General features: G+C 35.0%; 1 protein-coding gene across 4 annotated transcripts in view; it reads right to left on the reverse strand.

Moving 5' to 3' along the window:
- Positions 1-731: 731 nt before the first annotated feature.
- LOC144957909 (uncharacterized) overlaps positions 732-17,759 on the reverse strand; it is a 28,554-nt gene continuing 11,526 nt past the window's right edge. For 3 of the 4 annotated variants that reach the window (XM_078889460.1, XM_078889457.1, XM_078889459.1), the window contains 9 exons: positions 15,699-15,752; positions 14,143-14,190; positions 11,757-11,864; positions 11,057-11,119; positions 9,332-9,406; positions 8,880-8,990; positions 7,412-7,465; positions 6,713-6,973; positions 732-5,972 (listed from right to left, as the gene is read on the reverse strand). In XM_078889460.1, the coding sequence (XP_078745586.1) occupies positions 5,539-5,972; positions 6,713-6,973; positions 7,412-7,465; positions 8,880-8,990; positions 9,332-9,406; positions 11,057-11,119; positions 11,757-11,864; positions 14,143-14,190; positions 15,699-15,752 (1,208 nt within the window). In that variant the 3' untranslated portion in view covers positions 732-5,538. The remainder of the gene's footprint in view (positions 5,973-6,712; positions 6,974-7,411; positions 7,466-8,879; positions 8,991-9,331; positions 9,407-11,056; positions 11,120-11,756; positions 11,865-14,142; positions 14,191-15,698; positions 15,753-17,759) is intronic. The other variant, XM_078889458.1, reaches the window with a different exon arrangement.

Genomic DNA, 17,759 nt, shown 5'->3' on the forward strand with positions numbered 1-17,759 from the left:
TAGAATTACAATTAAAGCACCCAAGAGAAAGGAAGACAAAGGGGAACTGGGAACAAATAGGGATCAGATGCAGATTCCAAGAGCAAACCATCTTAGTACTTAGTTTGAGATCACCTATAAGTCTCATCCGGACACAAGCACAAAAGAGGAGTACACTCAAATGCTTACAGTATACATTTAAAATAACAAATATAATAATTCATAACAGAGAGATGATTTACAAGGAAAAAAACATCATCCACCAAAACAGGACCAGGACAAAACCAAGCAATCTCATTCCAAGACAAATACAGAAAGCATGTTGGAAAACAGTTATAAGGGGATAGAAGACACAGTATGTAACCCCCTGCCCCCTCAGGAGGTCAGGAACCCCACCCAGGTACTTAGTTTGAAATCACCTATAAGTCTCATCGAGACAAGCACAAAATCCAACATAGAGGAATACACTCAAATGCTTAAATTATACATTGAAAATAAATATAATACATAATAGAGAGATTACAAGGAAAAAAACATCATCTCCCAAAACATGCATTTGACTGTTTCCCTCCCAGCTAGGACTCAGGCCAGGCCCGGACAAAACCAAGTAATCTCATTCCAAGACAAAGACAGAAAGCATGTTGGAAAACAGTTATAAGGGGATAGAAGACACAGTATGTACCCCCTGCCCACTATGGGAGGTCAGGAACCTCACCCAGGGGATTGAATTAAAAACCAACACACAAAAGCAATTATCAATAGCAGGCGTTCTTTTATTTTTTCAATAAATGGTGTCAAGAAAAATGATTATGATAATGGCAATAGGTAACCCAAACTAAAATTAAAATGCGTTATAGGCTTTGTTTACATGGGTCTTTGCACTGAAAAAAAGCTAGGCCCAATTTTTGCTATTGTAATCTTCAAATGCTGCTGATTACAGAGGCCTCATTTTTGATGATTTGTGAAGAAACAATTCACCTGTTAACAGTAGTTTGGGATACCTAATGGCAATGGTGATGAATCTATTTCTAAAATTTCAGACTAAAGATTTCCCAAACAAAAAGAATGTTTTAAAAATAACAATCATCTCTCTAAATATCTAGACGATAAGAAAAACTAAAATTGATCCCGACAGTTGGAAAATATTATGTTCTCTAAGTTTTGAGCTACAAAGACAAGGAATAATGTGATAAACACAAACTACACACCATTATAAAATAATAATTTTACACTTCCAGTGGCATCCTGATAAAGCCAACACGACCCAACCAATAAAAAATGGTCGAATGGAAATAAGGTTGATTATCCATTATCGATGGGACAGGATACAGAGCAGATAATTTGGAGGAGGTGTTGACTTTATGAAGAAGTGATGGCCTTGTGGGGATTCCACTGTACAAAAATTTTAACTAAACACCATTATGTATAAAAAAAATATTTACAAGTATTTTCCAGAATAAATTGCCTACTACTGATTTTTAAAATAAAAAAATGATGGGATAAGCCATGATCTACGTCGTCTCAAAGACAGGGATGCCACCCATGATCTACGTCGTCTCAAAGACAGGGATGCCACCCATGATCTACGTCGTCTCAAAGACAGGGATGCCACCCATGATCTACGTCGTCTCAAATACGGGGATGCTACCTGGCAAATTTTTTAAAAGCTTGAAGCAATTGCACAAATGCTCCATTTCTTACTTTGAGTATTTTAGTGGGATAGTACAGCACTGTTAAAAGAAAGTGCTGCAATTTAAAAATTTTAAAAGGTCAGGATTGCGTCGGACGCATCACAACTGGAGAAGTCGGAGGATCCGGTCAATTGACCAAAAAAAAAAAACAAAGCCCCAAAATACATGGATATACAACTAAAGCCGGAACAGTGGCATCCCAGAGTAGAGAATATTTTGATCAGTCCATGAGAATGACAGTAATCCGTGAAAATTGTGACAAAAAGGAGGAACATTATTAATAATTGCCTTTAAGCTCCATTTTCACTGTACCCCCCCCCCCCTGTTAAAACAATAGGGTTCAACAATTGTGACATCACTTCCCTCGTAATGACGCATAGTAACTGGTTCTAAACTATCGGTACAATAGCGGATGTCATTATCTCCATCACCGCCCTTATGAAATACAGCTCAAACGAACATAGGTGTATCCAGAGGAGAAAAACATTTTAAATCTGATCATGTTTTGACTTTTATACATTCTGATCACATGACATGTGAAAAAGTTCTAGCCAGCATGAAGAATAAAAAGTACCGATTTTCTTTGTTTAGAACCAAGCTGCTGGCTGCTGGGCAGACGTGACATCAGACTATTTAATTCTATTGCCAAAATAACAGAAAAGTGGCATCCCAGAGTACAGATTATTTTGATAAAAAAAATAGTAATCCGTGAAAATTGTGACGAAGAGGAGGAACATTTTTAATAACATTTTATAGCAATTGAGATGATACTCTAGCTATCTTCTGGTGAGTGGGAAATGGCACCCATTTGTTCCACCTCACATCAAAGTCATTCACTGCCAGTAAATTTGAGTAAGGATTTATGCAGATCTGAGGAAAACCATCAAATTCAATTACATCTGAATTATAAAAAAAAGAAAAAAAAAAATTATAAAGACTTTGAAACGATTTTGTTTCATTTTTGAGAAGTTTAACGGTGCCTGCAACAACCATATAAATTCTAAAAACATTTAACAAAAATATGATGCAATGATTTTGTTTCATTTTTGAGAAGTTTAACGGTGCCTGCAACAACCATATAAATTCTAAAAAACATTTAACAAAAATATGATGCAATGATTTTGTTTCATTTTTGAGAAGTTTAACGGTGCCTGCAACAACCATATAAATTCTAAAAAACATTTAACAAAAATATGATGCAATGATTTTGTTTCATTTTTGAGAAGTTTAACGGTGCCTGCAACAACCATATAAATTCTAAAAAACATTTAACAAAAATATGATGCAATGATTTTGTTTCATTTTTGAGAAGTTTAACGGTGCCTGCAACAACCATATAAATTCTAAAAAACATTTAACAAAAATATGATGCAATGATTTTGTTTCATTTTTGAGAAGTTTAACGGTGCCTGCAACAACCATATAAATTCTAAAAAACATTTAACAAAAATATGATGCAATGATTTTGTTTCATTTTTGAGAAGTTTAACGGTGCCTGCAACAACCATATAAATTCTAAAAACATTTAACAAAAATATGATGCAATGATTTTGTTTCATTTTTGAGAGTTTAACGGTGCCTGCAACAACCATATAAATTCTAAAAAACATTTAACAAAAATATGATGCAATGATTTTGTTTCATTTTTGAGAAGTTTAACGGTGCCTGCAACAACCATATAAATTCTAAAAAACATTTAACAAAAATATGATGCAATGATTTTGTTTCATTTTTGAGAAGTTTAACGGTGCCTGCAACAACCATATAAATTCTAAAAAACATTTAACAAAAATATGATGCAATGATTTTGTTTCATTTTTGAGAAGTTTAACGGTGCCTGCAACAACCATATAAATTCTAAAAAACATTTAACAAAAATATGATGCAATGATTTTGTTTCATTTTTGAGAAGTTTAACGGTGCCTGCAACAACCATATAAATTCTAAAAAACATTTAACAAAAATATGATGCAATGATTTTGTTTCATTTTTGAGAAGTTTAACGGTGCCTGCAACAACCATATAAATTCTAAAAAACATTTAACAAAAATATGATGCAATGATTTTGTTTCATTTTTGAGAAGTTCAGTGCCTGCAACAACCATATAAATTCTAAAAACATTTAACAAAAAAAATGCAATGATTTTGTTTCATTTATGAGAAGTTTAACGGTGCCTGCAACAACCATATAAATTCTAAAAACATTTAACAAAAATATGATGCAATGATTTTGTTTCATTTTTGAGATAATGCATAAAACAAACATGCAGACCTGCCAAAGGATTTTTTTTTTAATCTGAAAAAGAAGAAATAAATTGAAAATACACAATTTTCGCCCTCGTTTACATTAATTGTAGCTTCATAAAGGATCAATAAATCTAGTTCACTACAGATTCATTGACAAGTGAAATAACCACATTTTTACGTATTTTAGCTGAAGCAAAAAGAAAAAAAAATTGATCTACCCCCACTTACTAATCTTCATATAAACCTATGATTGTAGTCTTTACCAATGGCAGATCTGATGTAGAATAGTCCAGTTTTTAAACAGATGTGTGACCACATTCGTTTTGCTGTCAGTTATTTGTAGAGAAAGGGAATTGCGAAGGAGGAAGAATAGAAGTGGGCGGAATAGGCTTATCACTCTCCTTACCGACTACCAGGGGTGAGAATGACTGGTCACAAAAAGAATTTTTTCAGCGCAAAGTTCCATGTGACGATAATTTAGTGAGATGCAATCCAAAATAATGTCTCGACACCACATACAACTAGGAGGAATTTCAATATTTGATATTGTAGTTACAATATATTGTGGTTGTAGTAATGGTTGTGGGAGGGATGATGATGTGATGGTGGTTGTAGTACTAGTGGTGGTAGGGATGATGACGTGGTGGTGGTGGTGGTTGTGTAGTAGTAGTAGTGGTAGGGATGATGATGATGTGGTGGTTGTAGTAGTAGTAGTAGTGGTGGTTGTAATAGTACTGTTGGTTGTTGTAGTTGCAGTGATGATAAGGATGTTGATGTAGTGGTTGTAGTGAGTCTTTTTTATTCATTAATAATTTGAAAAAGGCGGAATTGTGATGATGATGGGCTAAGATGGGCTAAGATAAACCACCATTTAGGTGGAAATCCACCTGAACTAGACACAGCCACCAACTTTTGAAAAACGGGACACCCTAACCCGGTTAGAAGAGAGTTAAGCCTTTGTTGCCCCAGAAAGTGTATTACATATTTAACAACATAGAAAATGTATGGAAAGATGATCATATTATGTACAGTTTGAAAATGATCATTAATTATTTACAATATTTACATTATTGTCGACTTTGCATGATGAAGCTTTAGTTTTTACACTCTTTAGAAATGCATCGTTTTCAATTGCAATCATCGATTCAATCAAAAAAAACCATTGCTCTTACTCTTAGTATTAGTCAGTTTTTACTGTGTATTACAGATATGTCTGAAGCCGTTTGTTTTTAAGAGTTTTACGGCAATAGCGACACATTTGGGCAGACATACCTACTTGGGAAAGATTTGTAGTTTTCAAGGGTGTAACTAGCTTTAAAAGTGACCAATTTGTGATTAAATGCTTTAAACATTATACTACCCTCTAGCAACATGCTTTTTTTTTTTCAAGAATTTAAGATATTTATATAATTGTCAATCTTAGATGGTTTGTGTCGTTTTAATGAAGGTCTAAACGTGCAAAATGTTTGTGACGAGTGCTATTTTTATATGCACACGTATTGCATTATCATTGAAGGTAGGTAGTACTGTTGATAATGGATTGATGATACTAGGATGAATGATTGAGATGGTGATGATGACAATGATGATAATGATGACGATGATGATATAACGATTGCATTTAAGAGGATGATGATGTGGTTGAATAATAAGAGGATGTCGATGATGAAGAAGACGACCTTGAGTCCGATGGTGATCGGGTGGGTGAACGGCGTGGTAAGACTGAATGTGTGGATGACTGTGGAGGCTGCTCGTCTCTTTCCACTGACCGTGCTAGGAGTGACGGAGATGTTTGGATCCCTATTTCTTCAAAGGTTCTTTGAGGTGGTGGTGGTGGTGATGGTGAAGTGGGCACCATTACCTCGTCTTCAGAAGATGTTGCTTTCAGTGGTGTTGTAGCTACCTCTTGGGACGATTTAGGACTCTGCATCACAACATTCTCTGCATCTTCTGATGGCTGGGTTGGTAGATTTTCAACTGTTTGTGATGGTTTTGGCGAGGAGGGTAGAGCGGAATCGCTGCCAGCAGGCTGTTCCTTGCCACTTGGAGGCTCTTCTGAAATAATCATAATAGGAATAGAGATAATAATAGATGTTTATTGTGGCAATTTGTCATTTGGTTACACATTTATAACAATACAATATTGACATAGACACACACACATGCACACTAGTAACATCGTAGTCATAAAAAAAAAACAAAAAAAAGATGGTGATAATGATGATGGTGGTGGTGGTGATGATGATGATGATGATGACGATATGAGTTAAGAGCCTTCTCCAAATAGTCAACTATGCCCATGCGAGGCTCGAACCCAGGTCCTTCCGATCTGAAAGCGAGTGTAGTACCACTAGACCACATAGCCGCTTTAAAAAAATATACTCCAGGTTGCCAAATCGGGACAATGGCGATTTTATCAGGACAGTTGGAAATTAATAATTACCACTAGAATCTTTTCCAGCTCCTTCATCAGATCCTTTTCCAGTTCCTTCTGGATATTTTTCACCTTGTGCATCAGGTGCTGCTCTAGCAGCATGATAATGATGATGATGATAATGATGATGATGATAATGATGATGATGATAATGATGATGATGATAATGATGATGATGATGATGATAGCAATAATGATGATGATGATGATAGCAATAATGATAATGATGATGATAGCAATAATGATGTTAATGATGATAATGATGATGATGATGATGATGATGATGATGATGATGATGATGATGATGATGATGATGATGATGATGATGATGATGATGATGATGACGATAATAATTCCTCACCGTTTCTGGTCTCAGCTCTGGGGTTTCTGTGAGCTCCTTGTGGCGGTGGGAACCGGGGTCCATTGAATCGTCTCCCGCGATGGGCCATCCCTGCCCAATGGTGAAACATTTGGCAGGGGCTCATGTACAATGGTGGCTGAGGAACTGGGAGTAAGAATGGGTATGGAAACTGTGGTCTGAAGGCGGGGTTTCTTATGAAGTATGACCCATTCATCATCATGGGATCGCAAGCAAAACAGTTCCTGGAACCGTATAGGGCAGCTGGATAGAGGAGAATATTATTATCATCATTATTAATATTATTATTATCATTATTATTATTATTATTATTATTATTATTATTATTATTATTTTTATATTATTATTATAATTATTATTATTCTATTATTATATTATTATTATTATTATTATTATTATTATTATTATTATTATTATTATTATTATTATTATTATTATTATTATTATTATTATCATGATTATCATTATTATCATTATTATCATTATTATCATTATTATCATGTTAAAAAATAAAAATAAAATAAAATTCCCTTTATTTGTCTCTAGGATCTATTCCAAGGGAAGAATGTACCGCTGAGCTACTCTGCCCCTACGCATTATTATCAATATTATTATTATTGAGATAAATTTCGTGATCAGTATTCTTTTAATATCATGACATCATCATTATCAAATACTAACCATTATGAATCAGTTGTAAGATATTCAATGCACCCTGAGAGTCAATGGTAAAAGCTGAAATTAAAAAATAAAAGAGAAAAGATTATACAAATATTCCACCCTCTCCTCCACACCCACTGTATTTGGCCATTAACCGATTGGTTGGCCAGGAAACAACGCCTTTCAAATATCAATCTATTTAAATGACCCTCCTCTTAGCAAAAACTCTCAAATCTCGTGGGGTTTTGATTGAAGTCCCAGGTTTGAGAGTTTTTGCCATTTGTTATTATTCACTCGTCGTGCATCTCTTGACTGGCGGCCATGTGATCAGAGTTTTAGTCAAGCTCTGAGCAGCAGTGTTGCTAGGTTGGCTGATTTTATGCCAAATTGGCGGTTTTTGTCATCGCGCGACGGGGGAAAAATGGCTTGGCAGATGCCAGATTTCTTGGGCGGAATTTCGATGATTTGTATACCCTTGTATAGCAATCAAGTCTAATTATTTCTTCTTTTCCCCCCTTGAAGTGACCATCATCTTGTGCGTGTACTGTTGGCCTAGATCTATATTCAGACTAAACAAAGGTGAAAATATCCAACTGCCTTTAAATAGGAAACGGTGATTCGCGTTTAGTAACATACTTTTTTTTTGTTTGTTTGTTGCTTTAGGTCTCTTTCAACATAATTGAGGTTATATGAGAAACAAAACAACAAGCAATCTAACAAAAATAGTACAAATGCAAATCAAAATCATAACCTAAAGATATAAGCTAAATTATAAATAACCAAGAACAAACAGGCAGAAGATTTACAGAAAAAAAAATATCCCCTGTCAAAAATACAATCACAAACCAAAGAAGCAGGATAGGCTAGTAAAGAGAAGAAGAAACGACATCACTATCGGATCGTACACCCATGCGAACATCATAGGTATATGATTCAAGGGTGATGCTCCCATCCAACCACCCGCACATACTTTTATTCGGAGACACTATACACTATATTTGTTTAAATGAAATGGCAGAATTTATGGTAGATTTTAGGCAAATGTTGCAGGTGAAGTAGGATAAAATTGGTGGATTTAGGCAGGTTTAGTAGGATAAAGTTGGTGGATTTAGGCAGATTTCTGGCATAAAGTTGTGATTTTTGCACAGTTGATTCCTTGGAACTCACATTCTCTGTACTAAGGTGTAAAATGAGTACCTGGCCGTTAACAGTGTAGTCTCTGTTGGGAAATGAAGTAATATCGACTACCAGGTATTTCATCCTAAATTGTAAGTGTTGCTGTTGGCTACAGGCCCATTGTAAAACAACTACAACCCCAATATTAACAAGGTCAAAAACAACACCAATGACAACAACACCAACAGCATTAACACTGGCTACATCAAAATCATCAACACCACCAGCACAATCACCATCAACACCAATAACACCACCAACATCAACATGAACACCACCAACATCAACAATCAAAAAGGATATGGAAACATACCATTCTTCGCCTTTCCTTTTCCTTTTCCTTTGCCTTTTCCTTTTCCCTTTCCTTTTCCTTTTCCTGTGGCACCAGCATTTGCACTTGCATCTTTTGGAGAATCATCCTCTGCTGAGACAATGATGAAGATGATGATGATGACGATGATGATTATGAAAATGAAAATAGATGATGCTAATGAAAGTGATAATGGTGGTGATGACAATGACGATAACCCGGACTATGCCATTGATAATCAGGGTGGGGGTGGTGATGATGGTGGTGGTTATTATTATTATCATTCTCATTATTATATTTTTATATTATTATTAATATCATAATTATGATTATCATTATTATCATCATTATGATTATCATTATTATCATTAGTAATCATCATCACTACCACCGCCGTCTATAGTAGTGAATAGTTTCACATTTATAATGAAAGAAGTTGAAAACACCAAACTTACTTTTCTGAGTTCCTTTAGGTTGATCTGCAGGCACATTGTTATTGTCCTTAGAAGCCGAGCTTGATGCTTCTTTCTCTGCAGATATAAAGAAAATAAATATAGTTTGATCCAGTTTTCGGAAGTAAAAGCAATGGATCTTAGCAAGTAAAGGATTTTGTTTTTAAGGGTTTTAAGGTACTTGCAACACATTTAGGTCACATCAGCGCCAGTAAATTGGAATAAAATTGGATAGTAAAAACATTCTAGATGTACAATCAGAAGGATGAGGAAAAAGTAAGAGGAAAAGGATGTTTGTTTTTAAGGGTTTTACGGCGCTTGCAACACGTTTAGGTTATATCAGCGCCAGTAAAAAGGAATAAAATGGGATAGTAAAAAGTTCTAGAATTACAATTAAAGCACCCAAGAGAAAGGAAGACAAAGGTGAACTGGGAACAAATAGGGATCAGATGCAGATTCCAAGAGCAAACCATCAATGTACTTAGTTTGAAATCACCTATAAGTCTCATCCGGACACAAAGAGGAATACACTCAAATGCTTACATTACACATTCAAAATAACATAACGAGAGATGATTTACAAGGAAAAAAATATCATCTCCCAAGACAATAATTATGCATTTGACTGTTTCCCTCCCAGGCCGGACTCTGGCCAGGGCCAGGACAAAACAAAGTAATCTCATTCCAAGACAAAGCAGAAAGCATGTTGGAAAACAGACATAAGGGGATAGAAGACATACTATGTACCTCCCTGCCCACTATGGCGGGTAAGGAACCCCACGCTGAAGGAAAAGGTTCAAGAAGGGAACGGATGTAGATTCCAAGAGCACACTATCACTGTACTTGGTTTGAGATCACCTAACGGTCTCACCCAGACACCAGCACAGGTCCCCAACCAAGGGAAATGTAATTTTTATTAAGCGGCCAACTTTTCAAAAAGCTAAAACGGCTATGTGTTCTTGTGGTATGACATTCGCTTTCGGATCGCAGGGTCCTGGGTTCGAGACTCGCTCAGCGCATAGTTGAGTCCTTGGAATAGACTCTTTACTCACAGGCTCTCACCGTAAAATGAGTACCTGGCTGTTAACAGCGTTGTCTCTGTCCAAAAAAAAAAAATGCAATATCACCTAACAGGTGTCATGTCTCGTTCTAAATGTTAAGTGTTGCTGTTGGTCAGGGATCCCTTGTTCTCAGTGGATATTACGCTTGTTTCTTTTTTTGTTGCTGTTTTTGTTTTTAATAAAGGAGGAAATTCCTCCTCCTACTTCAAAATCCAGATTTCTGCAGATCCGAGGAAAACCATCAGCACTGATCTCAGTTTACGTTTTGGAAGTAAAGCAACAGATTGTCTAAGAAAGTAAAGAATTTTAGTCATGAATTTGTGTCATCAGGACGTTTTTGTGATATTCGATTATCTTATGATTATGATGGAGTTGATTTGAAAAAAAAAAGCATAGCAAAGGATCCACTGAACAAGGTTACCAATTCAGGAGGCAAAAATTTACTGAACATTTACGCAAACACATAGACGGACCCCTTTCCGAGTGCTAAACTCCAGTAAAAATTTCACAGGTGATTGAAATATGCTGAGGGTTTATAACATACTGAATTCCACAAATAGACAAATTGGCAACCCTGACTGAAAGGGTCTCTGGCCAACAGCAACAATTAGGACAATCTTTACTATTTTTTCTTTTGAGAAAAAGAATTAGAAAATGTTGAACTTACTCTTGGCTGATTTTGATCGCTTCTTTTTTGACTTCGCTTTTTTGTCTTTTTTACAATCGTCTTCTGTAGAGATAATGGTATTATGATGACAATGATAATGATATGATATGATATAATGATGACGATGAGATATGATGATGATGATGATGATGATGATAATGATAAGGATATGATAAATGTGTGTATGAAACAGAACCCAGACAGAGCAGAGAGAAAAAGAAAAAAATTCATCCCAACAACAAATTAAACGCCAGACATCCAAACTGATTTTCTTGAATGTTCTCTATGATTTGTCCGACACTGGTTCATTTTATAGATAAATGCCTATTCTTCTGATCCAGTCTTGATTTAAGCAAAACAGTCGTCCCAGTTCAAACAATTGTGTTGTGTTGGTCATGTTGGTGATGATGATGATATTGATAGAGGTAATGCTGACAACAACAATGATGATGAAGATGATGATGATGATAATGATAATGATAATGATGATGATAATGATAATGATGATGATGATGATAATAATAATGATAATGATAATGATGATGATAATGATAATGATGATGATAATGATAATGATGATGATAATGATAATGATGATGATAATGATAATGATGATGATAATGATAATGATAATGATAATGATGATGATGATGATGATGATGATGATGATGATGATATGATGATGATTTTTAAAACTTACCATTGCTAAGTGGAACTTCCTTTTGTTTTGATGATGATGCTGAAGCATCTCCTGAAGCCTCTTTGGATTTTGCCTCGACTTCAAACATTGTATTTCCACACATGCTATCTGTTGATGTTATGAAATTGATGATGATGATATAATAATAATAATAATATAATAATAATAATAATAATAATAATAATAATAATAATAATAATAATAATAATAATAATAATAATAATAATAATAATAATAATAATAAATCTTTTATGATCTTTCTCCATCATCTACATTATTATACACGTAGGCAAAATTATCATGGAAGAAAATGGGTTAGTCAAATTCTAGAATTACAATTAAAGCATCCAAGAAAAAGTACGACAAAGGGGAACTGGGAACAAATAGGGATGAGATTTAGATTACAAGAGCATACCATCAATGTAGTGAGATCACCAATAAATCTCATCCGGTCACCAGCACAAGCTCCAACAGAGAGATGATTTACAATGAAAAATAAATCTTCCAAAACAATAACTATATAGTTGACTGTTTCCCTACCCAGCTAGGGTATCCGGCCAGGGCCAGGACAAAACCAAGTAATCTCATTCCAAGATGAAGACAGAGCATGTTGGAAAACAGATATAGGAGGATAGAAGACGGTGCCTCCCTGCCCACTTTATTTATGTATACATCCAAATTTGTTCCTATCCTAGTCGACTGGTATAAATTTATTATTATCAAACAGCCTTGAGCATGGACAATTTATTGTAACTTAAAAGCACGAATTTGAATTGAAGAGAATTATTACTAGTCGAGCATCTTTGCTCTTCTTATGAGTGAAGGCTTTACTAAGCAGAGTGTAGGTACTTGCACAAATTAAAATGCATAGATTTAATTGAATATGGCCTCAAAATAAATGGCTTGAAAATACAAAAACAGTGACACAAAAACAATCCCGATATCTCAATTGGTTCAAGAGTTCAATGTGGGTTGAAAAAGGATAAACTTTTATATAGGAAATCCCTTCAAAAATATGACCAATTTGATTACACCTCCAGGGTTAAGTGACCACCATCCAATCATTGTTCATTCAATCAACTTTAAATTTTCACAGTAGATTTATGGAAATGTATGAGTTTTTATAAAGTCAAAAGGGAAGATGATGCGATAGTAGTTGTAGTAATAGTGGTGGGGAAGATGATGTGGTAGTAGTTGAAGTAGTAGAGATAGATGTTGTAGGAGTGGTGGTACGGATGATGGATCAGTTGTAATAGTGTGGTGGTAGAAATGATGAGTTGTAGTGATGGTGATGTGTCTAGTAGTTGTATCTTGTGGTAGGGATGATGATGTGGTGGTGGTATTTGAAGCTGTTGTGGCAGGGATGATAAGCTGATAGCTGTTGTAGTAGTGGTGGTATGGATGATGATAAGGTGGTAGTTGTAGTGGTGGTGGGGATGATGATGTGGCTATAGTTGCAGTCGTGATAGTGGAGATGATGATGATGTGGAATAAATAAGCACTTCGATTCAAAATACGATCTCACTTCGTCATGGCACAAGACCGAAGGGCTAGAGCACAGCTCAGCTTGTCGCTGTTTTGAATAGGGTAAGTAATCAGATTTGTACATCACAAGAGAAGAATGTGTTACTGTCATAATTTAACGCTGTTTTGCACAGTAAGGCCCATTTTTACGGCTTTCACTCCCATTTTTTACAGAAGATGTGATAAGCATTCTTTGAAAGTCACACAGTTCAGATGTCTACACTGATCGTTTATGAAAAGATTCGCTTAAATGAAACATTTCTCTGCCTCCAAAATCGTGGATTTCCGCGGATCCGCGGGTCTGGAGCCAAAGCTGAAGAAAATAAGGACGAAATAGCGAAAATCCTCTAAATAGCGAAAAAGTACCGGTCCAACTCCAACCGCCAAGCCCAAATCAGAGGCAAAATTAATATAAATATCCATTGACCAAACAATCTCATTCCAAGATAAAGACAAATCACTATGGGAGGTTGGGAACCCCACCCAGAAAAAAGAGCAGGGTTGCCAATTCAGAAGGCAAAAATTTACTGAATTTTTAGACATAGCCCGACCCCTTTCTGGGAGCTGAACTCCAGTAAAAAGACATTATGTACTTTAGGAGATGATTGGGAAATATACTGATGGTTTATAACATACTGAATCCTGGAAAATTGACAACCTTGATAGAGAGTAACTCGGACTACAGATACAGAGGTATAGAAGACTCAACAAATCAGGGAGGTCAGAAGAGCGCAGCAAGTGATTATTTCAGCTTTTATCCACTATACGTGCTCACAGGACATAACAAATGGTACCAAGCCAACAGCAACGCTTAACACGTAGGACGAGACATGATGACGATAAACGTTTAATCTGGACTTACGTTTTTTGGGTGGGTTGTCAAAGGGCTCTGACTTGTCGATGAAGAAATCTGTAGAGACGAGTATGAAGATAATGAAATTGACGATGATAAAAACGATGACAATGACGATAATAATGACGAGGATACTGATGATGATGGTTATTATTATTATTATTATCATCATCATCATCATCATCATCATCATCATCATTATTATTATTATCATCATCATCATCATCATCATTACTATTACTATTACTATTAACTATTATTATTATTATTATTATTATTATTATTATTATTATTATTATTATTATTATTATTATTATTATTATTTATATCATTATCACCATCATCATTATTATCATCAGTAGTAGTAGTAGTAGTAGTAGTAGTAGTAGTAGTAGTAGTAGTAGTAGTAGTAGTAGTAGTAGTAGTAGTAGTAGTAGTATATATTATTATTAATCAATATAATAATAATAATAATATAATAATAATAATATAATAATATAATAATAATAATAATAAATAATAATAATAATATAATAATAATAATAATAATAATAATAATAATAATAATAATAATAATAAAATAATAATAATAATAATAATAATAATAATAATAATAATAATAACAAAGGGGGGGGGGGAGGAAGGAGTGCAAGTATTTTTCCTTCTCAGCTCCCTTTGGTAATCACATGCAAATGGAACAGACTCAATCCTGTAGCGCAATAATTTCACAGGCAAATAGAACAGACTCAATCGTGTAGCGCAGTAATTTCACACGCAAATGGAACAGACTCAATTGTGTAGCGCACTAATTTCACACGCAAATGGAACAGACTCAATCCCGTAGCGCACTTATTTCACACGCAAATGGAACAGACTCAATCCCGGTGAAGTAGATCTACCGAGCAATAAACTGAGTAATTGGGTAGCTAACTGGGACTGTTAGTTCTGGCGGAAAGTACTTTGCCTCATATTTAAACAAAGAGTTGATGACGATAGCAAGCAATCACACTGGCGACGAACTAATACTAATTAAAAAATATTTGTGTGTGTGTGTGTGTGTGGGGGGGGGGGGTGGTCTTGATATCTCGGTACAACACTCGCTCTTGACACGGAAAGGGCCGAGATCGATCTCTTGCCCATTATTTGCCCACGCAGCAGCGGTTGGATAGCTCGATCTGCTAGGTCTGGCGGAATGTACTTTGACTAGCGACCTATCCAAAAGATAGCAAGAAATTGCTTTAGTGCGTTTCGTGCTATTATGTATACAAACCAGGATAAATTCCGCTCTGAATGCAGACCTGCCTAGCACTACGAATAGTTCGTAGAAATACGAAGTTTTGGCTCCAGCTACAGTGTTGCATAGATGTCTTCGACATTGTTAAAAAGGAAAGTTTAGCTCCTTAGAACCATTTATTCAGGACATTGGAGCATTTTTGGACCAAGGTGAAAGCAAAACGTTAATTTGTAATTAAAGTTATTTGTAGTGAATTTTTCCCTTGGAAACTACGAATTTTTGAAATTTCAAGTATGACTGTTTAAAAAAAATAATATATGAGAAGACTTACAGTCATCTTCCATATTAAGATACCTCATGGCCTGGTTCATACTTCTAATCATATCTGAAATAAAAGCATATAAAATTTTCATGTATTGGGTAAAGATGTCGTTCTTAAGAAATGCAATATATAACGAAGAAAAGTTAATTTAAGATTAATTTAGATTAAGGATCATAATGAGGTAATAATAATAATAATGATAATAATAATAATAATAATAATAATAATAATATAATAATAATAATAATAATAATAATAATAATAATAATAATAATAATAATAATAATAATAATAATAATAATAATAATAATAATAATAATAATAATAATAATAATAATAATAATAATAATAATAATAATAATAATGGTACCAAGACTCTCATAAAAGGGGAACAACAATGATAATATATTTGCTCAAAAAAAAAAATACAAATGGGCGCGGGATACATAATTTCATTTTTTGAAAATATAAGGATTAAATACGACTCGAATACCAATTTTGGCCTCATCAAGCCGGCACTGGAGAGAAAAAATGTCAGATCTTTCATAACCAACATTCAAAATGATAGTTTTCAAAGAGAAAAAACTCAGTAGAGATATAGAACATGACCTCACCCCTCGTTCTTTAGGCCCAAACATTCTGGATTGCCCAAAGTCAAGGTGCAGATTTTTTGCAGGTCTGATAACCGAACGCAATCATGGGCCGGATTTAATATTGTTATGAACACTCTATTTTTGTGTTATCAGACCTGCAAATAAGTACACGTCGCCCGAAGTAATTATTCAGATTAAAATACTCATCAGTATTACAAACCAGAAAACATATATATTTAGCAATCACAAACATCTATCTATAAAAGACACTAGTTTTGTGTTTGTCTTGAAGGGTTTTACGGCGCTTGCAACGCATATTCTTAATTACAAATGCACCCAAGATAAAGACAAAGCGGAATTGGTTAGAATAGGGAACAGGTGTAGATTCCAAGAGCACATTAAAGTACTTAGTTTGAGATCACCTAAATGTCTCATTCTGACACAAGCAAGGGTCCCCTCTAAGAGGAATACACTCAAATGGCTACAAACCTTATGTAAAATAAGCAATACAGTGCATAACAGAGAGATTAACAATTCAAAACTAGACATTTGACTGTTTCCCCTCCCAGCTAGGGTATCCGGCCAAGGCCTGGACATTCCACAAGATAGATAGCATGTTGGAAAACAGATAAGGGGGATTATGGAGGATAGAAGTCACATCAAGTGCCACCTTGTCCACTATGGGAGGTCAGGAGCCCAACCCAGCACCCAGCTCTTTGTTATTGTTATCGTTTTAGACAGTCTAATAAAACCCTTAAACAAAGGAAGTGAGTGTGACGCCAACTTAATTCATTCCAGCATGAAAATGTTGCTGCTTGAAGCTCGAAGGAGAAAGTAAAGATAATTATTGAATTGTAAATGTAAGTTTGAATTTATTAGACGAAGACAGATACCACTCGTATGAACATTTCGGGTTTCTCCTTTATAAACAAAACACGATGTGTTCATCGTTGATAAAGATGAAACGCGAAACGCCCACAATATCCGTCTTCGTCTAATAAATAGAAGCATACAATTCAATACTTAGACGTATGTTTTCATTCTAATATTATTGTTAGTTAAGAACCAGCTATGTTAGTTGATTTGAGGGTGTCATAAATCCTCAATATTCGTCAAGAGCAAAATTCCGAGAGAATATTTATATAATAGGGCAGTATCCACTAATAGCGCTCCAAGCGCTTTACTAGGGGTCCGTGGCCAACAGAAGCACTTAACATGTAGGACGGGACACGAAACTACACTTTTTATTCCAACAGAGACAACATTTAGTTAGATGACCGGACATAATAACATTTCTGTCTTCTCTACCTGCATTGTCATGCGCATAATTATGAGTTATTTTTGTTTTGCATAATTTCACGTGACAAGATTTTGCCACCATGGAGAACATCGAGCATTAAGCCCATGGTTATAATTCGTTTAACTAGGTTGCCAATTCAGGGGGCAAAAATTTACTGAACTTATACGCAAACACGGG

Source organism: Berghia stephanieae, chromosome 12 (assembly GCF_034508935.2).
Source record: "Berghia stephanieae isolate SIO BIC M18660-M18661 chromosome 12, UCSD_Bste_1.3, whole genome shotgun sequence".
NCBI classification, from domain to species: domain Eukaryota; kingdom Metazoa; phylum Mollusca; class Gastropoda; order Nudibranchia; family Aeolidiidae; genus Berghia; species Berghia stephanieae.